Here is a 27,342-nt window from a genome sequence, read left to right on the forward strand (position 1 = left end):
TGCCATGGTGAAGGTCAGAAACTGGGTAAATACTGAGACAGGATCAGGACAGTATACTTTCTAGTTATAGAGAGGAACTTTTCTCCAAAAGATCCCCAGCTTTGCCTGCCTGATGAAACTCCCCAAACCACCTTGGGCTACACAGAGGACATGAACCATAATTCTTCATTTACAAAAAGGGACAGTGAGGTCCTGGAGGACCAGAGACTGGCCCTGGTCACCAATATATCAGTAGCTGGACCAGGCATTCCTCCCATGTCGTAGACGGTTCAGCAGATGGCCTAACTGGCACTTCCAGCATCTCCGTCTCTAATTGGGATATTGAGACCAGATCAACCCCACCCTTGGCAATACTATGGCAAGAACCCCCCAGTCATTGTTTAGAGACTTAAGAAAAAAGATGGGTTGTGGGCAAAGCTAGGGGCAGGAAAATTTTGTTTCTCACCCTCCCTTCTCTCCTCATATCCATTTGCCTTTTTGTCATCCTCTTGGAAAGATGATCCCATTTTAGAGGTGAGGGTTGTCCCACTATCTGTCCCAAACACCTGCAGGTGCACATTCTGTGGAACAGAGGGTTGTTCTTCATCAGGTCATGGGTTCTCATTCTGCCTCAGCCACTTCTGTGATGTATGATCTTGGGCAAATCACTTATCTTCTCTGTGCCTCAGTTACCTCATCTGGACATTAAGACCCTGAGCCACATGTGACACAGGGACTGTATCCAACCTGATTAGCTTGTACCTACCCCCAGCTTAGAACAGTACCTGACACATAGCACATAACAAATACTATTATTATTATTATCATCATGAAAAAGCGGCACGGCGTAGTGGATAGAGCACAGGTCTAGGAGTCAGAAAGTCATGGGTTCTAATATCGACTCTGCCACTTACCTGCTGTGTGATCTTGGGTGAGTCATTTTACTTCTCTGGGCTGCAGTTCACTCACCTGTAAAATGGGGAGACTGTGAGCCCCACTTGGGACAGGGGACTGTGTCCCACCTGATTGGCTTGTATCCACCCCAGCACTTGGTAAAGTGCCTTGGGACATAGTAAGCACTTAACAAATACCATCAGTAGTAGTAGTATTAGTTTAACCCTAGTTATATCTTCACTTTCTTCTTCCCCTCACTGTGAAACATTTCTTTCTCTCCTGTCTTCCCCAGGAGATTGCAAGGACCTTGAGGGCAAAGGACAATATCTACCTTTTAGTGCCCTCTCAGGCAGGCAATATAATACTTAGCATACAGTAGGTACTCAGTAAATATGTTTAGTTAATGGGAAGTATTGGCTAGCTCCTGTGTTATGCTTTTTTGGTTGTTATACCCCTTCTTTAACTGTAAGCTCCTTGAGGGCAGGGATCATGTCTACCAACTGTATTGCATTCTCCCAAGCACTTAATACTGGACTCTGCACGAAGTTCCTCTGCAATAAACATCATTAATTGCTTGACTGATCTCTCTTTCTCTCTTAATGGATGACAGATATCCGTGGGCTTCAGAGTTTTCTGGACCAAGCCTCAAGGTTGGGGCTGGACGTCTCCCTGCAAAAGGTGGACAGAAACATCAGCAGAGTGTTCACTAGCCTGTTTACCACCATGAGGACGGAAGAGCTGAATCGCTATCGGGACACATTACGGAGAGCCATCCTTCTGCTCAGCCCCCGGGGAGCCCAAACGTTCATCAATGAGGTCAGTGGCTCTGGTTTCTTCTGTTGGTACCACACAATGACAATATTTTGTGTGGGATTGTGATATCTATGATGATCTCAGGCTGGTGTCAGGTTTCTGTCGCTATTTGGCTGAGTTGTGTGCAGAGTAGTACATCATGGACCAACGCATCATCTCTGAGTCTGAAACTAGATATTTTATGCACCCTTGTTTTCATATTGAAACTCTGTACATTTGGGGTGAAACTGTTTTGGTCCACAGAAGAGTGCGGTGAAGCCTGAGGAAGAATGTCTTCAGGACATGGGAGAAATGGTGAAGTTTTTGTGATGACTGCTCTTCTGAGAGGGACCGAAACAGGTCATCTGGGTTGGTGGCCGAATGAGGACTGTCAGTGGAGGATATAGGCTAACCTTTGGCAGGAGAGAAGTGTTGGAAAGGCTGTCTGTTTGGCTTAGTGCCTTTGGCTTTAAAGTCTTCCTCCTGCGCTGTTTTTTTAACAGCCTTATGGAAGAATATTAATTTCAAAGTGGCTTTTGCAGTCAGTGCACATATATCAGAGAGTATGTCTGAAATGAGCTCAATAATTACTTAACTGGTCTTGGGCTTGGGTCAAGAGATTTATTAATAAACAAGGACAAAAGGTTGACCTCTTCCCATGAAGGAAATACATTTTTAACACTGCCTGAATGCAGGATCAAATGATGAGGGTCAGTTTTTTGGGGCCTGTGCTGCCTCTTCACCCTGACTAATGATAACAGGCTGCTTTGGGATCATACCTGTTATTCTGATTGAACTAAATATGGCACCCTACTGATGAGGACTATGCTTGCCTGCTATACCTCTCCATGAGTGTCCCATCACATGCTGAGGTGACGATCCCAGAAACCAGAGTGTTGAGAAGCAGAGTGGCTTAGTGGAAAGAGCCCGGGCTTGGGAGTCTGAGGACATAGGTTCTAATCCCGGCTCCACCACTTGTCTGCTGTGTGACCTTGAGCAAGTCACTTCACTTCTCTGGACCTCAGTTACCTCATCTGTAAAATGGGGTATTAAGACTGTGAGCCCCATGTGGGACAACCTGATTGCCTTGTATCTTACCCAGCTCCTAGAGCAGTGCTTGGCACATAGTAAACACTTAAATACCATTATTATTATTATTATCTTGTTGAGACTGATGGGAACTAAGACTTGACCTAAGAGGACAGGAACCCCCTAGGAGCTTCTGTCATGATGGAATGCTGATAGAATTCAATGACCACTCCCTGAATTCCCTTGATGGAATTCAGAAGAGCGTGACCTCATGGATTCAGGAATGAGCTTCAGTTTTCCCAAGCGGACTCTTTCGAAAAAACTGCAACTCTGTAACTGAATACGTGGCTCTAAGAGGAGTGTGTTGTCTTCCTCAATTCGTAGATGAGAATAATACCTATGTGAATCATATCTTCCCATTAAGGAAAAAACAACTCATTTGCAAAGAGTAATAATAGTGGAAACACAAATGAAAGCTTAATAAAGTTCAAGGTAGTAATTATGTGGTGTTTGGGGACAGTAAGGCCTGTTAACAGAATTTCCTAAGCAGCCCAAAATGTTTTTCCCTTACTGTAGGCCATTAGGTGATTTCGGGCATAAGTGATTGTAATTACAAGCTAAAAAATTGCGCTCTATACCTCTCTCAAATAAGACAAGCCCAAAAGAAGTAATTGGTGGCTGAGCCCATGAAGACTAATTCCTCTTCTCAATTAGTCATCCCTCTACTACAGGTCCAAGTGTGCTGAAACTGAATCATTTGGTTCCATCAATTACCAGACTTATTGGAGAAATAGCATGGCCTAATAGATAGAGCACAGGCCTGGGAGTCAGAGGTCCCAAATCTGCCACTTGTCTGCTGTGTAGACTTGGGCAAATCACTTCACTTCTCTGGGCCTCAGTTACCTCATCTGTAAAATGGGGATTAATATAGTGAGCCCCATGTGGGACAGGGACTTTGTACAACTGGTTTTACTTGTAATCACCCCAACGCTTGGTTCAGTGCCTGGCCTATAGTAAGTGCTTAGCAAATGCAATTTTTGTTATCATTATTCTTGGATGTTGAAGACCAGCATGGCATTCTGGGAGGCCAGTCAAGGCCTGGTCCACAAAGGTAAATCCTCCCATTTAGAAAGAATCTCCAGTCTATAAATTTACTACATCATGGAAATCAACATCAGTTTTGTTTAGCCTGCAACTAATTTCCCATTCCCAGCTTCCACTTGCTAAAACCCTACAGCCTTAAGGCTGGCTGAATCATGTTGCAAATTCTAATTAATTGGTGCAGTGAGACCCTGACCCGATGTATTCCCTCAACAACCCGCAACATAGCAGACTTTACTTCCTTTATTCCCCTGCATCCTTAGCGCATACCCTATTTGTCTTACCCACCAGTAGCTTCCACCTCCTTGCCCCTCTCCCTGACTGGGGCCCTGTCAAAAAAAAAGAGCTGATGCTACTTTACGGAAAGGCTGATTGGTTGCTCTGGAGAGGTGGGACTCACTATCCCCACTCTTCTTTAGTAGTCCTGGCCTACACAGGCAGGGCCCAAGGTCTTGAGAAGCATAATCATCATCATCATCATTGGTATTTATTGAGCACTTACTGTGAGCAAAGCACCATACTAAGTGCTTGGGAGAGTACATGTTCCTTGCCTACAAGCTCATGTTTTAGAGAAACAGCATAGCTTAGTGGACAGAGCCTGGGCTTGAGAGTCAGAAGACCTGAGATCTAATTCTAGCTCTGCCATTTTCCTACAGTGTGACCCTGGTTATGTCACTTAACTTCTCTGAGCCTAAGTTTTCTCATCTATAAAATGGGGATTCAATACCTGTTCTTCCTCCTACTTAGAGTGTGAGCCCCATGTGGGTCAAGGACTGTGTCCAACCTGATTAATTTGTATCTACCCCAGGGCTTAGAACAATCTTGACATATAGTAAGCAATAAACACATATTATTATTGTTATATCCTTTTTCTGTCCCAGAGGGCTCCAAGGTGGGTATGCAGAGGTCAATGCCTACATACAGTATTGAAAGGCTGTTTTTTTATGGTATTTGCTAAACACTTACTATGTGCCAGGCACTGTACTAAGCATTGGAATAGGTACAAGCTCATCAAGTTGGGCACAGTCCATGTCACTACTGGGGCTCACAGTCTATTTAGGAGGAAGAACTGGTATTGAATCCCCATTTTACAGATGAGGACACTGAGGCTCAGATAAGTGACTTGCCCAGGGTCACACAGTAGATATGTGACAGAGGCATTTGTGGCTGCTGTGGCTTATACCCTCTCTTGGTCCTGAGGGATCTTGGAGAGTTTGTAGAAATGAGACTGAGCTTTTGTGCAATGCAATGGAGAGCTGAGATCAGGTGCTCTCCACCTTTCCTGAAATTTGATTTTTCTTTCCGTCCAAGAACGTCTTTCCAATTAAAATGAATTCTCATCTGGATGCACGGTTGTAAGCAGAGACTTGCTTGGAGTCAAGGGGATGGAATTGAGAACCTCAGGAAGTCCATTGAAACCCCAGGAGCCTACAAATGGTTGAATGGGCTCAGGCAACAGTAAGCAGTGTGTTGCTGCTTCTGATGGAAAGTAAAACGAAATAATTTACTGAAGCAGAGGAATTATGCTCATTTGAAGTTCTCACCTTGCTTTCCCTGCTTTAACTCCTTCAATTAAGTTTTACAAGAAATAATGTGACCAGAATTAGACCCAAGCACAAAGTACATAATCCTACATAGCTTGAACAACTGACTGGTTGATTTTGTAAAATTACCCAGTAACCCTGAAGCATATTTTTCAGTGGCTACTAAGATCGTTTCAAAGGTTCAGGTTGTGATGTCCTGATCATTTCATGAGTAGGTTTTATAGCATTTTGTGCCAGAAGATATTTTCCCATTTAAAATTAGGTGGCATTGTAATGGTTTGAATAGCAGTATTAACATTAATATTTCTCAGAATCTTTCCATAAGGCTAACCAGGTTACCATTTTTTCAGGGATAACCTCTCTTCTATGCCATATCAACCCAAAAGGAACTACTTGTTTAGTCCATAACAAACTTTTTATCGCTTGCATTCCCTCTTCAATTTTAGAATATTTCTCTTCAGATTGATTATGATTCATATTTCCTTTCCCCTGGCCTAGTCCCAGGCACCACTAGGGATTTAGTAAATTGTGGGGATTGATAGCTACAGAAGGCATTATTTCCAAATGGTTAACTCGGAAAACTCTTTCATTGCTTTACTAGCATTTGCACATGGTTGGTTACAGACAAGAAATAATTTTGGCCAAATAACTCTTCAGAATCTAACAGACCCTGTTTTGACAAGTGTTTGTCATGCTAAGTATTGAATAACAGTAAAGTACTAGGAATATTTACTTTTAATGCTTTCCAACACATTTGGCAAAAGGAACAGCTGGGAAGCCCTGTCGTCGCCTGGCTAGAACAAGTTCCCAAAATTCAGGGACAACCAGTCCTCTGGTGGACCCTTCTGACCCCGGCCCCCAGGAGGGGAGCAGGCTTTCTGTGGGGAGAGAGGAGTTAGCAGTGAGCGAGCTTACTTTCCTGGGGTGAGTGATCAGGGAGAGAGCCAGCAAGCCATGAGCTTACAGTCTTCTAGACTGTTCTAAGAGCTGGGGGGAATTCAAGGTAATCAGGGGCTCACATGGGGCTCACAGTCTTAATCTCCATTTTACAGATGAGTTAACTGAGGCACAGAGAAGTTAAGTGACTTGCCCAAAGTCACACAGCAGACATGTGGCAGAGCTGGGATAAGAACCCATGACCTCTGACTCCCAAGCCCTTGCTCTGAGCCACGCTGCTTCATTCCCACGATGCACCTCTTTTCAAGTCATATTTACAAACATTTTCAGATCTCCCAAAGAACCAATTCAGATGGATCTGACCCATAAGCCGGATTTATAACATTGGACCCCGGGCTCTGAACTCTTTCGGATCATGCCTACACCACCCGCGATAGTCATTCAACAGTATTTATTGAGCGCTTACTATGTGCAGAGCACTGTACTAAGTGCTTGGAATGTACAAATTGGCAACAGATACAGTCCCTGCCCATTGCAGGGCTTACAGTCTAATCGGGGGTGACAGATAAAAACAATAGCAATAAATAGAAACGAGGGGATGTGCATCTCATTAAAACAATAGCAATAAATAGAATCAAGGTGATGGACATCTCATTAAGAAAATAAATAGGGTAATAAAAATATATACAAGTGAGCGAATGAGCACAGTGCTGAGGGGAGGGGAAGGGAGAGGGGGAGGAGCAGAGGGAAAGGGGGGAAAAGGGGCTTAGCTGAGGGAAGGTGAAGGGGGGGGTAGAGAGGCAGCAGAGGGAAAAGGGGAAGCTCAGTCTGGGAAGGCCTCTTGGAGGAGGTGAGCTCTCAGTAGGGCTTTGAAGAGGGGAAGAGAATTAGTTTGGTGGAGGTGAGGAGGGAGGGCATTCCAGGACCGTGGGAGGACGTGGCCCAGGGGTCGACGGTGGGATAGGCAAGAACGGGGGACAGTGAGGAGGTAGGCGGCAGAGGAGCGGAGCATGCGGGGTGGGCAGTAGAAAGAGAGAAGAGAGGAGAGGTAGGAGGGGGCAAGGTGATGGAGAGCCTTGAAGCCTAGAGTGAGAAGTTTCTGTTTCATGAGGAGGTTGATAGGCAACTACTGGAGTTTTTTAAGAAGGAGAGTGACATGCCCAGAGCATGTCAGATATGGAGAGACTCAGGACAGATTTTAGAGGTAGCAATCACTTCCCAGTCCTCAAAGCACATTTCATTCCAATAATGTCACTTTGATCCTTTGGGTGGAGAATAAAGGGCACATATAAGAAGCACATGAGAAGCAGCGTGGCTCAGTGGAAGGAGCCCGGGCTTGGGTGTCACAGGTCATGGGTTCTAATCCCAGCTGACCACTTGTCAGCTGTGTGACTTTGGGCAAGTCACTTAACTTCTCTGGGCCTCAGTTACTTCATCTGTAAAATGGGGATTCAGACTGTGAGCCCCACGTGGAACAACCTGATCCCCTTGTATCCCCCTAGCGCTTAAAACAGTGCTTTGCACATAGTAAGTGCTTAACAAATACCATCATCATCATCATATAAATTTGTCATCTGTGCTTAGTACAGTGCTCTGCACACAGTAAGTGCTTAATAAATATGGTTGAATGAATCTAAAAGACACCGCATCTGAATTGATCTAAATTCAGCTCAGATCCTGTTCTACCTCTTACTTGGACTGTTAGCCCCATGTGGGAGCTGATTATTTTTTATCTTCCCCAGTGTTTAGTACTGTGCTTGGCACATAATAAGCACTTAATGAATACCACAATTATTATTATGGAGGATTTCTTAAGTTTGGCTTGTATACATAATAAAATATGTAGAGCCTGTGGGGCATGTATAGAACTGAAGAATTCTTGAATGAGAGAAAGTATTTACCTCTGTTGTATTCTGGACAGTGCCAGTTCTTGAGAAAAGGATTTGTTCTCCTGAATGTCCCAAGACAGAGGAAAATCACATGAAGAGCAGGTTTCAATTTGATGGATCTCCCACAGTGGATGGAAAGTTGTAGTCACCTTCAAATTTTTGGAGGTGGTGGGGGAATCATATTTATCTATATCTTTCTCTGAATCACTTCGCTATCAGAGTGAGCATTGCCTGGAAGTGGAAGTTTGACAGCCTGTGTTTCTGCAGTTGACACAGTGTTTGGAGGATTAAAAGGGGGGAAAAGCCGAAGTTCTAGAACAGAAAAAGAAGGGGCAGAAGAAGTTTATGTAACTGTGGATTAGGGAACTTGTCTTGTTAGACTGTGGGCCTTAGAGCTGTCTTGCAATATTAGTGATGTCAGTTGGAGAAAACCTCTGGCTGGTGTTAATGAGTGGATATGCCCTCTGATTGCAATCCTACATGTGATTGCATAGGAGATTTTTATCCTCTGATTTCCTCAGAGGTCAAATGTCAGGCATTCAAGCACACAGAACCATAAAGGGAATGTGGGTATATTCTCCTATTCATGATTGTTTCCTAGTCTTGTGCTTGAAACCAAGGTCTGTTGAACTCAATTAAATCAGTGCAATTGGAAGAGTTGATTACTTATTGTTCTGCCCCTAGAACTTTGCTTTAGAAAATTCAAGCCCAGTTATCTTTGCATTCTGAGAGAAGAAACTCTCAGTTGTAGGCTGTCAGCCAAGAAGAGAAAATTGTCCTTTGCAGTAAGATAGATCTCAGTGAGAAAGTTTTAAAGGAAAAGTAGGGAGGGGGTGGGGGAGATGGAGTCTTTATTGGAGAAAAAATTAAAACCTTCGTCAGAGTTGGCTCTGACTTTAGCTGTTGCTGCTCCGAGTGGGTGGATGTCAGGGGTGCTGAGGCTGGCTGGGTAATGTAGCAGCGTTCCTCTCTCTGGATGGTTTATCCCGAGAAGCATAAGGGGAGAGGAGCCAATCTGATCCCTAATAGATGCACAGGTTTAGGTTCATTTTTCTGGGTCTAAATCAGTTCCGGCTTGTAGTTTGCTGCAGTGACTGAGCCCCTGGCAATTTAAAAATAAAATTTATGCTCCTTAATGCATTATTGAGCCCAGGTAAATGAAGTAATCTGAATTCTGTGCTGTTACACAAAATATATGCAAATATTCCTTTTGTCAACACAGTGAATCTTTGGTCGATGACTCTACCATTTATAGCTAGGATAATTTTGTGCAATTTCAGTATCATTTACCAGAATATTTTAAATTACCAATTAATTATGGAAGATTAATTTTCAAATATGGCTCTGTTTGCATTTAATTATATCCCATCGTTTACTGATTTTAAGGTGTAATGAAAGGGCTGCAATTTTTTTGCTCTTGGAAAATCTCAGAAATCTAATGATAAAAGCAGAATTTTTCCACAGATCTATGAGGAAGGCTCAGCATTAATCTGATTCTGGAATTAGTTGTAGACACAGAACATGAATTCACAGAAAGTCAGTAGAGAGAAAATTTGTCAAATGTCATGCCACTGGAATAGAAAACCAGAAACTCCTCACTTCCTATCATGCTTTTGGGCTGTCTCCACCCTTACGAAGCAGAATGGAATTGCCAGGTGTTGATGGAGGTAATTTAGTAAAATTTGAAAATTCTGCTGCTGAGGAAATGAAAGTTCTTTTGGCTTGATTTTTCCAACTTGCTTTCTAGGCATCCTGAGTTCACCAAATGCTTGTTTCCCACCATCCACAAAGACCCCCCACTCCCCACCTTTAGTTCCATGAATCCATAGTGAGAAAAGGCAAATACAGGGTTTCATCTCTGGGAAATGTTGCTGCCTCTGGGCCATAAACATTTAACATCTCTTGAAATTCTACAAGTGTCACCTTCCAGAAACTCATTCTGAACCAAAGAGTGTGGCTCACTTTAATAAACCCGGTTGTAATAAAAAGAAAATAATAATAATGATGTTGGCATTTGTTAAGCACTTACTATGTGCAAAGCACTGGTCTAAGCACTGGGGGGATTCAAGGTGATCAGGCTATCCCTCATGGGGCTCACAGTCTTCATCCCCATTTTACTGATGAGGTAACTGAAGGCCAGAGAAGTGAAGTGACTTGCCCAAAGTCACATAGCTGACAAGTGTTGGGCTGGGATTAGAACCCATGACCTCTGACTCCCAAGCCCGTGCTCTTTCCACTGAGCCAGAAAAATAAGCCTTTTCCTTTTCCTGATGGATTCTGAAGAACTGTGAACCCATTCAGTGAGTTTTCTGGATGAAAGTTTGTTGATTATTAGGTAGCAATCCCTTTGACTCTTTAGGAAAGAGACCTGGGAATTAGGTTCAGGCATACTATACCATTGAGGAGTAATAAGTTTCTTAAAAATGTGGATGTACCATGATTGCTGATATCATGGGGTAGGTTTTCCCTTAGAGTTGCTGTTATTGGAATCTATTCTAACACCTCTGGAAAAATCAATCAATGGATGTACTTATCGAGTGCTCTCTTTATCCAGGGCAGTGTACTAAGCTTTTGTGAGAGTACCCTACAACAGAATTGGTAGGCATGTTCCATGCCCATAATGAGCTTACAGTCTAGAGGTAATATGAAATTCCCTTTACATGCAATATTCTGCAATATTAAACATCACTAAAGCATAATATTACAACATTAAGCAAATAAGGAGCTGTAATATGACCATTTTTCTTGATAGGCTGCAAAAATAGAAACTTGCTTTGCTAACTTGCAATAGTTTTTCAACTTTAGTTGAAAAATGTATCCAGTGTAGTTTCAACAATAATTATCATCTTTTTGCAGTAGGCTAAATCCTTCTGAAGATCTCTGCATCCGTTTAACTCCTCTTTCTATTAGTGACCTTGTTCAGTCATTTTTAAAAGTTCCTCTGCTTTCTTGAAAATTGATGCAAGACATTGTGTCACTTTACTTTGTACCTCACTTCCCTCATCTGGAAAATAGGGATTAAATATCTGTTCTCCCTTCTGTTTAGACTGTGAGCCCCTTGTGTCTGATCTGGTTAGCTTATATCTAACCCAGCATTTTGTAAAGTGGTAAACAAATACCCCAGTTCTTGTTATTATAGTTATTTGAATATAAAATTCTTAGCTGGTGTAGACCTAATATTCCAGCCTTAATGGCAGGATTAAAGCCTCCTCCTCCACTCCTGGGAAGCAGGGTGTCTTCACTTTATCCAAAAGCATCACAGAATTGGGGTGAGGAAAAAGGGTAGGGATTTTAGACAGATTAAGTAACCTTGTCTATGGTATCCCAGGTCTCTTATGCTTTCAGGTAGAGAAGAGAAGATAGCTTTCAGGTGGTATTCAGGGAGGAGCAGGGAGAGTGGAAGGTCACAGAGCCTGAATGGGGACTTCCTCCGTTTCACTTTAAACCAGCAAAGTACCAGAATGAGGAAGAAGGTAGAGCTTTTAGAGCAAAGGGCTCAACTTTCAATTTGTTCTTGGGGTGGGGCAGGATTGGACATTTCTATGGAAGGGACTTATGAATCCCGGGTATGTCGGCAGGATATGTATGACATATCTTCTATTATTGTGTATATCCTCATTTGGAATAAAGGGTATACATATTTAGTGGACAGAGCATGGGCCTGGGAGTAAGAAGATCAAGGGTTCTAATCCTGGCCCTGCTAGTTGTCTGCTGAGTGACCTTAGGCAATCATTTCACTTCTTTATGCCTCAGTTACCTCATCTATACAATGAGGATTGACATTGTGATCCCCATGTGGGATAGGAACTGTGTTCAACCTGATTTGCTTGTATCCATCCCAGTGCTTAGTACAGTGCCTGACACATAGTAAGTACTGAACAAATACTGCAACTATTATTATTATTGCCAACAACTTTCACCTGTCAGCACTATACAGGGCTTCCTATAAGAGAATACTCTGAAAAAAGGAAAGAACCCACTTGTAGTCTCGGTATATTAACCAACCTGGGAATGATATGACACATCAAGAGGTCCACAACAAGGCAGTTTACTAGCTCGCCTTTACACTGGTTTAGGGACCAGTGATTTCTGGCCCTCAGAGCCAAGACCATTGTTCCTAGGTTCCTTTTATACCCTCTAACACTCCATTTCCCCCCCCCAGTCCTGTCCTAAAGGTGAGCCTCCTCACTTCTGACATCAATGGATGATCTGGGGCATTCCTGAGGTATGTCAGCATGTTTTGGGATGTCTCCTGATTTGGGATCTGCCCAGTTCTTGCCACAGGGTCATGATTGTGTATGCTAATATGATCTTCTTGTGCTGATTATCTGGGAAATGTTTCCCATTCCCCTTCAATACTGCCAATCTCAATAGCTTTCCTGGTGCTGATGGGATTATCTGTTCTTTGTTATAACTCCTTAGTCCCTTCTCTAGTGTGTTGGTAACTGTCCTGATCCCATCATTCTTCTGTATTCTATGAACTATTGTGTGGTTCTTGATACCTGCCTTTGGGTTACCTCCAGGAACTTCCTGTTCCTCCCATTCACCGGCTCTTTTCAGTATTCCCTATACATACAGTTTTAGTAGCCCATCAGCAGCCATAGGACCCCTCAACTTCAATGACTAGCCTCTTTAACATGTATTACAAAAGGTCACCCGATTAGAGTGACAAACTTAACCTGTGTGCCCAAGCCACCTGATGGTGTTTCCATTTTAGGAAGTGCTGCATATCTGAGGAAAGGGTGGGAAGGAGATGCAGGATGGGCAACAGAGGTGAAACCAAGTTTCAGGTGGGATTATGGGAGAGACTGGAGGGATGAGTATACAGTTTGTCATGTAAAGTAGAGGTTAGCGAATGAATTCATGAACTACTGAACTGCATGTGGTACAGTACCAGCTGCTTAGGTCATAGGTTTTACGAAACTTTCTCCTACAGTGAAGTGTTCAGAGTTCAATTCTCTACTGTAAAGAATGGAAGAAAGGAGGATAAAAAAGAGCAGTATATGATCGCTTTTTTCATGTTAGACAATGATGAGGCTTCAGGCCCCTGATAGGAGAATGGAAGGGGTGTTGGGTGGACCAGGCAGAAGTTTTCAGTAGCCAAACATCCCAAAACACAAGTTGCAAGCCACCTGAAACCAATTTGATCATTTCAAAATTTCTCCATCCGTACAACCAAAAAAAGGTGGGTGGTAAGGCCGAGAAGAAAGTTAGTGAAATTAATTTCCATTTTTAGTCATCTTAGATCACTACAAAATACAACTTATTGAAAGATCAATGGAGACGCACCAGTGATTAAATAAGACACTAATGGTGGTGGTGGTGGTCCCTGTCTTCCAGAAGCTTAGCTTGTAAAAGGCCTATATAGCTGTTATTGCAAATTATTATTATTAAATTATTATTATTATTATGATTTACTTGTGTTCTATGTGCAAATCACTGTGCTAAGTACTGGGATAGATACAATGGAATCAGCTCAGAGACAATTTCTGTTAACATAGAGTTAATGGTGGAGGGAGAACAGGTATTTAATCCCCATTTTACAGAGTATGGAAACCGAGGAACCTAGAAGCTTGTCCAAGTTCACACAGAAGTTGAGGATTAGAACCCATGCTTTTCACTCCTTAGCCTGTGCTCTTTCCACTAGGCCACAGTTTCTCTGCCCCAGAGATGAAGCTCTGCACTCCTCTGGTCCACATAATTTGTGTTTAAATCTCTTTCACTGATGTATGGAAGGACACCCAGTTGACCATGGTAAAAGCAGTCAGTGTGGAGAAGAATGTCCTCCATTTTCTATACTATAAGCCTGGTGTGGACAGGAATTGTCTCTCTCTCTTGCCGAATTGTACTTTCCAAGTGCTTAATACAGTGGTCTGCACACAGTAAGTGCTCAATAAATACAATTGAATGAATAAATGAATTTTCTCAGTGAGCTAGTGGCCAGGTTTGCAAGGGGCAAAGGTGATTGAAAAAGTTTCCCAGATTCTGACACTTTTACAACAGCACTATCAAAACACGCAATTTTGTATAGCCGGCATTTGGGGATTTCGTTATTATTATTATAGTAAAAGCTTTGTGCACTGAACTAAGTGCTGGAGTAGACACAAGATAGGTTGAACACAGTTCCTGTACAACTTGGGGCTCACTGTCAAGGTAGAGTATGGTTTAATCGCCATTTTACGGAGGAGGAAACTGAGGCAGACAAAGGTTAAGTGACTTGCTCAGGTCACAAAGCAGACAACTGGAAGAGTTGGCAATAAAACACAGATCCTCTGACTCCTGGGTCCATGCTCTTTCTAGAACCAGCTGCTTCTTTAATGTATCATAGGGCTGAGATTGGGTCAGTGCAGATAGAATGTTTTTTCTTTGAGATTATAGAATCTTATTTCTCTGTTAACTGGTTTAGGCCACTACCTGATTGAAAGCTGCTCTCTCTGGTGGGTCTGATTTCCCCTCTATCCTCACCCTACTGGAAGCCTCCTTGGGCTCTGCCAGCCTCCCTGTTATCTGACCCTGTCCCTTGAGGCCCAACACTGGGAAGGAAAATCCAGAAACTCTGCCTATTAAACAGGGATGCTGGCCTCAAAGTTCCTAATACAGTTCAGAGATGGAATTAGATTTGTGTGGCTTCAAACATGCCAGACTCGTGTATATGGCACAATCACTACCAACATTTATGTGGCCATAGTCTGATCAAAAATGGAATGCTCTAAAGGGGAAAAATAAACTCTTCCAAATTTGGCCATGCAGCCCCAGCCATTCTATAGAAGGCACAGGGAAAAGACCATTTTAATCAAGATGGGACAAAACTGAGGATAAAATCTTGGGATGCATGGGCCATCTTTATGTCTGATTTGGAAATACACTGTTGGTGTGATACTGAGGACTTTATTGACCGACATGGCTGTGTCCACCTATCCCTCTTCCTGGTGCCTGCAGAGGACCTTTTTGTCAGTCCTTTATCCTGTACCCAGAGAGAAGACTCAGGATATAGTCAACCAACCAATGGTATTTACTTAGTGCTTGCTGTGTGCAGAACACTGTACTAAGCACTTGGGGCATACACAATAATAACAGACACATTTCCTGCCCATAACGAGTTTACGTCTAGAAATGGAGACAAACATTAATAAATCTATTGTGGATAACCTAGGATCTAAGAGTCCATAGTTTAAAGCTTGGGGGATCAAATGCTGGAGCATAATGACAAGGTTATGTATGCTTGAGATGGATGGTTGGATGGGGAGAGAAAATGGTATGGTGAAATGTGAAACTTTCTAGAACTTGACACTCTGCTTAAAGTGCCAATCACAGCCTGTAGAAAGTGAAGCTTACAATGCCACTGGTTTGGAAAAAGAATCCTTTGGTAAAGCCTGGGGAAGAAAGACAGACAAGATCTCACCGACTCCATGTATGATCAGTGATTTTATTTTTGAAGAAAAATTTTCCAGAACAGGTTATCTGAGGAAAAATTGAAACTGGCAGAGGAAGCTAAGACACTGGATGTTTTAGTTTGAAATGAAATGGAAAGACTTTTCTTTTTGGATCCAAATGAACTTGGAAGTGGATTCAGGCTGAGATAATTGCCCTGAGAAACTGGCAAGAGAGAAATTGAGTATAAAATAATTGTTTGAGCAAAGAGAAAGGCTGCTCCCTTGGCTAGAGGACAGGTGATGAGGTGGCTTTGATTTGGTTTCTGGCTTGGAGCACAGATCTGAAGAAGACAAGGCAGGGAACGTGTCTGCCAACTCTGTTGTATTGTACTCTACCAACTGCTTGATACAGTGCTCTGCAAATAGCAAGTATTCAATGAATACAGTTGATTGATTGATTGACAAGGTGGCATAAGACATGGAGGAAGAGGCCTGGATACCCTCTTAGGGTGGCACCTGGAGAGTTTCCAGTGCTCTACGAGTCTCGTCTGTGGGAGGGAGAGTCAAGCAGAGGCATATCCATTCCATTCCTAACTTGGAAAGTGGCTAGCAAGTGGAAGGCAATCTGCTACTAGACAAAACTCGCCTGTGCTGGGCAACAGCGGTATGGGAGAGAGTCGAGGGCAGAGACTCAGGTTTACCGCGCGAAAGGAGACAATGGTAAATCGCTTCCGTATTTTTACCAAGAAAACTCTATGGATACACTGCCAGAATGATTGCAGATGGAGGTGAGGTTTTCTGGGAGAGATGTGTCCGTGGTGTCGCTATGGGTCGGACACACTCGACAGCATAAGACAGCAACGAAAGGCGTGGAATACCTCGGGCAAATAATGACTTGGGAAATTGATGGGGATAGTCCAGATGAAAGCATATGTGGGACTAGGAAGATGAAAGTTGCATCTCAAGCCAATAATAATAATAATAACAATGGTATTTGTTTAGATCTTACTATGTGCCAGGCACTGCCTTTGCCCTAGGTGTGCTGGGATGGATGAGGCAGCTGATGATGATGGATCCTTGGAAGAGGGACATGTGACATGGCCACTTATTTGTCTAGGTGCCTACCAGGGTAATGCCATTGCAGGTGTGTGTGGAGTCAATCTATCCATCACTATTGCTTACTGAGCACACACTTTGTGCAGTCCTTGGGAGAATCCCATATTAGTAATCATGATCTTTCCCCTCAGGATCTCATAATCTAATGTGGGAGACAGACATTAAATTACAGATAGGAAGAAGAACAGAATATAAAAATATATTCATAAGTGAGCAGCAGCGTACCTGGTGAATAGAGCCCAGGCCTGGGAATCAGAGGGACCTGGGTTCTAAACTTGATTCTTCCACTTGTCTGATGTGTGATGTTGAGCAAGTCACTTAACTACTATGTGACTGTTACGTCATTTGTAAAATGGGGATCAAGACTGTGAACCCCATGTGGGACATGGACTATGTCCAATTTGATTAGCTTGAATCTACCCCAGTGTTTAGTACAGTGTCTGACATGCAATATGCACTTAACAAATAACATAAAAAGGGTTCTGCAAGGGTCAGGTGACTGCTCGAGTGTTTGGGTGACATACAAGTGCTGAAGTGGCAATTTTTAGGGGGATACAGGGTAGGGAGATTGATAAATTAATCAGGAAAGGTCTCCTATGATTTCAGAAGGCCTTTGGAGATGGGGAAAGCTGCTGTGATGGGGGAGTATGTACAGGCAGAAGGAAGGCTAGGTGCAAAGAATTGGCAGTTAAGGAGGTAAGACCAAAACACAATGAGTAGGTACCTTTGAGAAGAGTGAAACGTGAGTTGGGGTGTAGTTGGAAGAAAGAAGAAAAATGGCCTGGAGGATGTGAGCAGAGAGGAGGATTGGAGTAGCAGCGTGTCTGATTCATTCATTCAATAGTATTTATTGAGCGCTTACTATGTGCAGAGCACTGTACTAAGCACTTGGAATGTACAAATCGGTAACAGAGACAGTCCCTGCCCTTTGAAGGGGTTACAGTCTAATCAGGGGAGACAGACAGACAAGAACAATGGCAATAAATAGAATCAAGGGGATGAACATCTCATTAAAACAACAACCAATAAATAGAATCAAGGTGATGTACATCTCATTAACAAAATAAATAGGGTAATGAAAATATATACAGTTGAGCGGACGAGTACAGTGCTGAGGGGAGGGGAAAGGAGTGGGGAGGAGCAGAGGGAAAGGGGGGAAAAGAGGGCTTAGCTGAGGGGAGGTGAAGGGGGGGTAGAGGGGGAGCAGAGGGAGCAGAGGGAAAAGGGGGAGCTCAGTCTGGGAAGGCCTCTTGGAGGAGGTGAGCTCTAAGTAAGGCTTTGAAGAGGGGAAGAGAATTAGTTTGGCGGAGGTGAGGAGGGAGGGCATTCCGGGACCACAGAAGGACGTGGCCCAGGGGTCGACGGCAGGATAGGCGAGAAAGGGGAACTGTGAGGAGGTGGGCGGCAGAGGAGCGGAGTGTGCGGGGTGGTCAATGGAAAGAGAGAAGAGAGGAGAGGTAGAAGAGGGCAAGGTGATAGAGAGCCTTGAAGCCTAGAGTAAGAAGTTTTTGTTTTGTGCGGAGGTTGATAGGCAACCACTGGAGGTTTTTAAGAAGGGGAGTGACATGCCCAGAGCGTTTCTGCAGGAAGATGATCCGGGCAGCGGAGTGATAGTAGTTTGGGGAAGCAGAATGGTCTAATGGATAGACCATGGGCCTGGGAGCTAGAAGGTCCTGGGTTCTAATCCCAGCTCTGCCAATTTTCTGCTGTTTGCTATGTGACATTAGGCAAGCCACTTCACTTCTCTGTGCCTGTTACCTCATCTGTAAAATGGGGATGAAAACTGTGAGCCCAGTGTGGGTCAGAGGCTGTGTCCAATCTAATTAACCTTGTATCCACTCCAGCGCTTAGTACAGTGCCTGGTGCATAGTAAGTGCTTAAAAAATACGACAATTGTTATTTTTGTTGTTTGATTTCTTAAAGCTCTATATATCACACCTCTGCTAGATGGGTCATGTGATGAGAATGCTTACAGCAGGTTCCCCGAAGATCTACTTTAGGATGAGCTGAAATGGGGAAATCTGTAAACTCAGAAGAAAAAAAGAGCAACTTAAAGATTCCCATGGACTAACACCTCGAAAATGGGCCACAGTCATGGACGGTTGTGAGGAAGGAGCAGATAGAGACTAGCCTGGCATGTAGCAAGGAATGGAATAATAACCCTAGAGCAGAGGCTTCGGGAAAAAGCTGACCCTAAAAGTAAAAAGCAAAAGAGAAGTCAGGCATTGTAAGTAATAAATGCCACAGAACACCATGGGACAAACTTTTCACCATAGGCTTTAGAAGAGGCAGTAGGTCCCTTGTCAGTTTTACCAGTTCCAGTCAAGCATGTAGATTTAAAAATCTCACCATTTTTGAATACAAACGAGGTTCATTTATACACGCACAAACACACCCACCTCCCTAAATTCATATTGATAACAATTCCCAGATGAAATGCTCAGAGAGAAAATTTATTCCCCTTGTAGCCATCTTATTTGCACAGCCAAGAAAACAGTCCCTGGTTTCCAGCCCCAGGTCTAACAGACATCAGACTGAGAGTTTAATGACACTCCAGCTACAGAATTGTAATCTACTCACTTTTTCCAAGTTGCCCCTTTCTTTCTGTTTTCAAGTGGTATCTGCTCATGTGCAGAATTGGAATTCTGGCCTGAATGCTGACTGGTCATGGAGAAGGGAAGTAGCTTCTTAATCCTTTTGGTAATTTAGATCTTAATTTAGATCTTCTCTTGACAGGAGAGGCTTTGGAGAAGGGTTATTAACACCCTGTTTTAGGAACAAAACAAAACACTTGACCAGGATTTCTCTTCCTCCTTCTTCCAGTGTGCATTATACATCTTACCACTGCAGGATCTGTCTGGCACTCTGGTATGCTAGTTTCCTGGTGTCCAGCTGGATGCCTATAGATTAGCATGCTTTTTCTTGGGTATTTCAAAAGAGGTGGCACATTGGGAAATGCAAGACCTGCTGAATTTCTCCTGGAGGGAACAAGAATGCCCTATGACATTCTGGGAAGCTCTTCAGACCAACTCTCTTAAAGAAATGCGTGGTGTTATTGAGATGGGGTTGGATCTAAAACCCTCCAGGTTTCTCCATCTGCCCAGCTCCTCCTTAAACCAGCACTTCCTCTCCTCTCTTGTCCCTCTTCCTCATCCCTCTTCCTCTCCCCTCTTGCCCCTCTTCTTCTCCCCTCATCCTTTCCTCTTTCACCTCTGGTTTTCTCCCATCTTTCACCTCTACCACTACCCTCTTCCTTTTCCCTCTCACCCCTTTTCCTTTCTCCTAATCTCTCTTCTTTTTTCCTCTCACTCTTCTTCCTTTCCTTTCTCACCCCTATTCCTTCCCATTCTCCTACTTCTTCCTCTCCCTTGTCAGCCCTCTTCCTTTCCCAGAGTAATACTCCATCCTCTCCCTGTAGCCAATTCAACCCCTCCTAAGCTTCTCCTCCCTTGCTCTATGCTGTTACCAATGGGTTGATGCAAATTAAGGAATGTCCCACCTTTTTCAGATGGCTGTTGTTCCTCTAGACAGATGAACAAGTGCCAAAGTGGTATCCAAAGTGGCAGGAAGGAGTTCTTCCCAAATGCAGAGAAACAACATGGCCTAGTGGAAAGAGCACAGATCTAGGAGTCAGAGTACCTGGGTTATAATCCTGACTCATCCAACCGCTTGCTGGGAGACCTTGAGTAGGTCATTTAACTCTGTGTGCCTCAGTTTCCTCACCGGCAAAGGAGGATTAAATACCTGTTCTCCCTTATGTGAGTCAGAGATTCGGTCCAAACCTAATAAATTTGTATCTGCACCAGAACCTAGAACAATGCTCGACACAGAGTAAGCACTTGACAAATGCCATTATAAAAAATAGTGCAGAGGGGACAGTAAAGAAACCTGTAACTGGTGGGACCCTGAGGTGCTATCTGGATTCCTTGGGGAGGAGAAACCCAGATGCAGGTACCTATTGTTAAGGTCCAGAAGTTTCAGGTGTGTGATAGTAGTGGGTGGTTGAGAAGAGGAATGTTCAATAAATTGTATTTATTGAGCACTTACTGTGTGCAGGTCACTGTACTAAGCACTTGGAAAAGTATATTATAGTAGAGTTGGTGGACACGTTCAGAGCCAAAGGACATGGTAGCTGTGGAACATGGAAACACTCCTAAAAATTTACCAAATCAGGGTTTTCAATCAATCAATAACTCATTGTACAAAACACTATGCTGAGCCCTTGGGTGAGTAGAATAGAGTAAGAAGACATTATCTCTGCCCTCAAGAAGCTGAAAACTAGTGGCGGGGTTGCTAAGAGTTTTCTCATCAACATCAGCGATTGAGAATCAAGACTCTTTGTAAATCGACTGTACTGAAAGCCAACTGTACAGACCTCAACACTTTAGATCTGCAAAAAGTCTCCAGACCCTCGATCAGAAAGAGGAAACCCGGCTCCTTTCTCTCGAAAGCAAGCTAAGCAATGTGGTGGATCAGTTGCTCTGGCACAGTCTCATTTGGCAAACTTGGAGCAATCAGCTTAAAAAGCTTTACACTTTACTGATGGAAGGGAAATGTAGCCTGTCCTGATTCAAGGACACTCTTTATGGCAGCACCTTGTGCCATTAATCTAGGTTTTCAATTCTTATTTTGCGTTCCATTGAGTTTTTTTTATGGAAAGATCTTGTACAAATGATGTTTGATTGAGGGCTGAGGTGTTCGTTGGGCTGGTTAATGAAACCATCCTGAGTCTCAGGGGTTACTAATCGTGAAGAAGCATGGCCTATAGGAAAGAGCCAGACCTGGGATTCAGAGAATCTGGGTTCTAATTCTGACTCTGCCAGTTGCCTTCTGGGTGACCCTGGGCAAGTCACTTCACTTCTCTGTGCCTCAGTTCTCTCATTTGCAATAAGGGGATTCAATATCTAGGTTCCCTTCTACTGAGACTATAAGCCCATATGGGATTTAATTATCTCGTACCTTCCCAAGTGCTTAGTACAATGCTTAGCACATAGTAAGCACCTGATAAGTGCCACAATTATTTTTACTCTTATTCTTGTGTCAAATGTTTAAGTGCATACTATGTGCTGAGCACTGAACTAAGCTCTGGGGTAAATACAAGGTAATCAAGTCAGACATATTCATTCTCCAACATGGGGTTCACAGTATAATTAAAAGGGAGAATGTATTGCAGCAGAGAAGCAGCGGGGCTCAATGGAAAGAGCATGGAACGCCCTCCTTCTTCAAATTCATTCATTCAATCACATTTATCTAAATAAATTATCTTACTAAATAAATAAATAAATATCTTACTGTGTGCAGAGCATTGTACTAAGCTCTGGGAAAGTGCTATTTGGCAACAGATAGAAACAATCTCTACCCAGTGACAGGCTCACGATCTAGAACGGGGGAGACAGACAACAAAACAAAATAAGTAGAGAGGCGTCAACAGCATCAAAATAGATAAATAGAATTAGATACATACACATCATTAATAAAATAAATATAATAATAAATATGTACAAATATACACAAGTGCTGTGGGGCAGGGAGGGGGAAGAACAGGAGAGAGTAGGAGTGATGGGGAGAGGAGGAGGAGAAGAGGAAAAGGGGGGCTCAGTCTGGGAATCTGATAGACAATTACTTTCCCCTACTTCAAAGCTTTATTGAAGGCACATCTCCTCACCAAGCCTCCCTTTCCTCTTTCCTGTCACCCTGACTTGCTCCCTTTGTACTTCTGCCCTCCCAGCCCCACAGCACTCATGTGCATATCTGTAATTTATTTATATTAATGTCTGTCTCCCGTTCTTCCGCCCTCCCCGGACCACAGACTGTAAGCTCCTTGCGGGCAAGAAATTTCTCTGTTTATTGTTGTATTGTATTTTCCAGCACTTATTAAAGTGCTCTGTACACAGTAATGGATCAATAAATGATTTGGTGACTGAAATGGCAGATCCACAATTAGAATCCAAGCCCACCGACTCCCAGTCACATCCTCTTTCCACTAGATCACACTGTTTTTCATGGCTGGTGACCCCCCAAAAATTGTAGTACTCTCCTGGTCAGCCCAAGCTTGCGTTGTTTGAGGTTCATTTGAAAATGCATGTGCAGCCTTGTAAAGACGAGGCTTTCTTCTTTCCTAATCAGTTTGTGTTCTGAGTGCCACTTGATTTGGAGTCAAAAACAGTTTAGCCAGAGCAGAACAGAGGATACAAATATGAGTCAATTTTAATATTTTGCTCAACCCCACTCAGGTAAGGCCGATGGATGGGCTTCAACCCTATCGGGTCTAAAATCCAATCTCATGCTCTCCTTCAGAGGATGAAAAGATATTGGGAAAGAGGGTTGCGTAAGCTCACGTGAATGTCCCCAAACCCGGAAAGGTAAATGGTTTCTAAGAATGATTGGTACCTGGGCGGATCCCAATGAGACATGGGCCACTGGGTAGCCGAAACTTTGCTGTGGCTCTCTGGCACTAAGTTCTCGGTCCCAGGGGAGAGATGAAGAGATGAGCATTGTTGAATGGAAGAGAGCCAGGGAAAAATGCCATTTTGTTCTGAGGTGAGACATTTCATCTCCTCCACAAATAGGAGGCAGATAAAATGCCACCACATTTATCATTCCAGGAAAGTCAGTGTCCTTCCACTGGTGGCTAAATTTAACTTCTAAAGGAAATGAGTTCAAAGAAAGTTGCATAATGAGTTCACGGCAATGCAGGGAGCTGGGGATGAAGTGGGGAGGAGGATTTGGATTATGAGAGATGTTCTTTCTCTGGGTTTTTGGTCGCCTGTCTCCTCCCCCTTCACCAACCGATTGGGACCTCTCTGGACTTTTTTGGCCAATGGATAGAAAGGGAAATGATTCTTAAGCTAATAATGATGACTCTGGAATTTAAGTGCTTACTATGTGGCAAGCACTGTGCTAAACACAGGGGCAGATTCAATCAAATCAGACACCCACATGGGGTTCACAATCTAAAGGAGGAAAAGTATTTAATTCTTATTTTACAGGTGAGAAAACTGAGGCACAGAGAAGTTAAGTTATTTGCCCAAGGTCACACCGCAAACAAGTGGGGAAGCTTGGATCTGACTGCCCCTCTAGACTATAAGCTTGTTGTGAGCAGAGAATGTATGTTACATTGTTAGAGAATCAGCCTGGCTGAGTGGAAAGAGGCTGGGCTTAGGAGTCAGAGGTCATGGGTTCTAATCCTGGCTCCACCCCCTGTCAGCTGTGTGACTTGGGCAAGTCACTTAACTTCTTGGTGCCTCAGTTACCTCATCTGTAAAATGGGAATTAAGACTGTGAGCCTCACGTGGGACAACCTGATTACCCTGTATCTACCCCAGCCCTTAGAACAGTGCTCAGCACATAGTAAGTGCTTAACAAATACCAACATTATTATTATTATTATTATATACTGTACTCTCCCAAATGCTTTGTGTAGTGCTCTGTATGCAGTATGTGCTCGATAAATTCAACTGACTGATGGACTGACTCTGCTGTTCCCACTAGGCCATGTTACCACTTTCAACTAATTTATTTTTATTGCAAGTCATAGAATGGATTTTAGCTGATGACCTGAGAAAATCACCTCTATTTTCTTTTTGTTCTTAGTAAAATCATTTTTGTCAGAAAAAAAACAAAACACATTAGTTTGGGTAGGAGGGCACAATTTAAGCAAGGATTGTATTGGTCTGACGCACACAGAATCATTATTGTAAGGCTTCCCCTCATACACACAGCAAATGCTGAAGTTGACTTTCTCCAGCGGCCTAGTAGACCCATTTCCCAGGCTTTCTTGCTACTGTCTGATGAAAATTTATTCTCTAAAGGATTATATGAGGCTGGTATCTTCAAAGGAAACTCCAGTGGTTATTCAGAACCCATATTATCTGGGTATCCTGAAAATTAAAATGGCAGTTGTCTTTCAGGAAGAGAACTATTCCCTCTATTTTCAATGTCTTTTAATCAACAGTGCTACCGTTCCTTTGCAGATAAGATAGGGCATACACAGAGAAGTTTATTCAGGATCACAGAGTCATGGAAGGGTTAGTAGAAAAACTCAAAACTCAATGCTCTCAAGGTGTTTAGTCACTCAAGTACCCTTGCAGTTCCCCACCTACTGGATCAATTACTGAATGGTATTTATTGAGCACTTACTGGGTGCAGAGTACTGTACTAAATGTCTTCTAGACTATGATTTAACTGTGGGCAGGGAACCAGCTTACCAACTCTAGAAGCAGTGTGGCTTAATGGAAAGAGCACGGGCTTGGGAGACAGAGGTCGTGAGTTCTAATCCCGACTCCGCCACTTATCAGCTCTGAGACTTTAGGCAAGTCACTTCACTTCTCTGTGCCTCAGTTACCTCATCTGGGGATTAAAATGGGGATTAAGACTGTGAGCCCCACATGGGACAACTTGTTAACCTTGTATCTATCCCAGTGCTTAGAACATTGCCTGGCACATAGTAAGTGCTTAACAAATACTGTCATTTTTTATTATTTATTACAAGATAATAATAATAATGATGGTATTTGTTAAGTGCTTACTACGTGCCAGGCACCGTGCTAAACGCTGGGGTGGATACAAGCAAATCGAGTTGAACATAGTTCCTGTAATAATAATAATAATGATGTTGGTATTTGTTAAGCGATTGGGCTCACACTCTTAATCCCCATTTTTTACAGATGAGGTAACTGAGGCCCAGAGAAGTGGTGACTTGTCCACAGTCACACAGCACTCTCAGGGGCTTAATAAAATGTTCTGCAGTAAGTGCTCAATAAGTATGATGGAAATATGATTAAGAATGGGAAAGTACAGTGTGATAGAGTTAGTGGATATAAACCTTGCCCATAAGGAACTCCCGGAGATGCCTAGTAGGAATTTCCCTTCAAGGGTCACTTTTCTTGATCTCCATTATTGGCTGGGAGATAGTCTATTGGATTTGGATTTCTTTTGAAAGTTTGGTTTCTGGGTACATTTTGCAGCAGACATCCCTAGCATAACTAGGGCAAAGTTTCTGACCCCGTGGATGGGAAGACTCAGGGTCCTTCCTTCTCCACGAAGGTTTAGTTTTTCCACTGTGGAATGATAATAATAATTGTGGTATTTAAGCACTTACTATGTGCTAGACACTGTATTAAGCGGTGGAATGGATACAGGTTAATCAGGTTGGATACAGTCCATGTCCCACATGGGGTTCACAGTCTTCATCCCCACTTTACAGATGAGGTAACTGAGACATCTCCAAAGTCACACAACAAACAAGTGGCAGAGCTGGGATTAGAACCCAAGTCCTGCTAGCTCCCAGGCCTGTGATCTATCCCCTGTGCCATGCTTCTTCTATAATAATCAGAGTTTCAGGCAGGTAAAATTTAAGAATAGTTTGGAAAGACAAAAGTAGCTCCCTCTAAACCTGGTCTCCAGGACATCATACTGGGGGCGAGAATCAAAGCCTCTCTCAGAAGCACACAGATGACTCTGACATGGATGAGGCAGTGGGACTTAGGATGTATTTTTTGGTGGCCAGAGTTCAAATCAATCAGTGGTTTATTGAACACTTTTTATGTGCAGAGCACACCGTACCAAGTGTTTGGGAGAGTACGTTAAAACAATGTTGATAGGCGTGATGTTGGGCTTAGCTTCTGCAGCTTTAGGTAACCTTTCATTGCCCATCTGTCCTTGTCCATTTCTCCTGGCCTTGGTTCATTACCTAGACAGAAGACAGTGTCAGCATTTGATCATCTCACCACTCCAGGGGCCTTTTGTCAGCACAAACTGAGGATTAAAAACCTGGGGGAAGGTTTGGACCTGCTCCCTCGTATAGAGATGAAGGTGACTCAGGATGACCCCGGCCAGACGCGGGGGAAAGTAGCTGCAGGCATGTTGAGCTACAACCAAATTTGTTCCGTCACTATGAGTGCGTAATAACTTAAGCTTTATCCCAGGAGTGTGGGCTTTGAAGGATTGAACCCACCAGTGGCCACGAGTCATTTTTGATCTTTCTTGTGGAATTTTTGTGGTCTGAAAATTAGTCAACAATTCCTCAGTCTCTCTCAGTTGTCCCTATTAAACAAGTCAGTGGCATTTATTGAATACCTACTGAGTGCTAAACACTTCACTAAATGCTTGGGAGGCTGCAACTGAAGCAAGACAAGTGTTTACTGCTCATATGAAGCTTACGGTCTGCTAGGGGAGACCGACATAAAGTATTTACAAACCGTGTGAGGAGCAGGAAGAACAAGGCTGTAGAAGTAAGTAGTGTAAATTCTTTGCTCAGGATGAAATAAGTGGAAAAAAAATCACTGAATGTACAGGCATATGCAGAATGCACAAATAGACATGAGTGCAGAGGATAAGGGCTGCTCCTTTGATTCCAACCACCAAGAAGCTTATATCGATGCCTACCTGAGTTATGAAGATTAGTCAATCAGTGGTATTTACTGAGCACTTACTGTATGCAGAACACTGCAGTAAGCACTCACACTGTACTAAGTGCTCATCTAGACTGTCCTAGGGTCCTCAGATAAGGTTGACAGTAACTTCACCCATTTGTGTGTACAAACTCTACTGTACTCTCCCAAGTGCTTAGTTCAGTCCTCTGCACATAACGCTTAATAAATATTATTGATTGATTGGTTTGGTAACTCTCCTGTTCTGAAAGATCCCAAGAAAGAAGGTGACAAACCTACTTTGGTTTTCCAACTCTTTCCAGGTTGCCTTTCTATCTGGGTTTGGAATCCATTTTTG

At 43.2% G+C, this 27,342-nt stretch overlaps 1 protein-coding gene across 2 annotated transcripts in view; it reads left to right on the forward strand.

Annotated features, from left to right (window-relative positions):
* GRID1 (glutamate ionotropic receptor delta type subunit 1) overlaps nucleotides 1-27,342 on the forward strand; it is an 842,873-nt gene that overhangs the window by 441,837 nt on the left and 373,694 nt on the right. For both annotated transcript variants that reach the window (XM_029061433.1, XM_029061434.2), the window contains exon 4: nucleotides 1,484-1,689. In XM_029061433.1, the coding sequence (XP_028917266.1) occupies nucleotides 1,484-1,689 (206 nt within the window). The remainder of the gene's footprint in view (nucleotides 1-1,483; nucleotides 1,690-27,342) is intronic.

This window comes from Ornithorhynchus anatinus, chromosome 3 (assembly GCF_004115215.2).
Source record: "Ornithorhynchus anatinus isolate Pmale09 chromosome 3, mOrnAna1.pri.v4, whole genome shotgun sequence".
NCBI lineage: Eukaryota > Metazoa > Chordata > Mammalia > Monotremata > Ornithorhynchidae > Ornithorhynchus > Ornithorhynchus anatinus.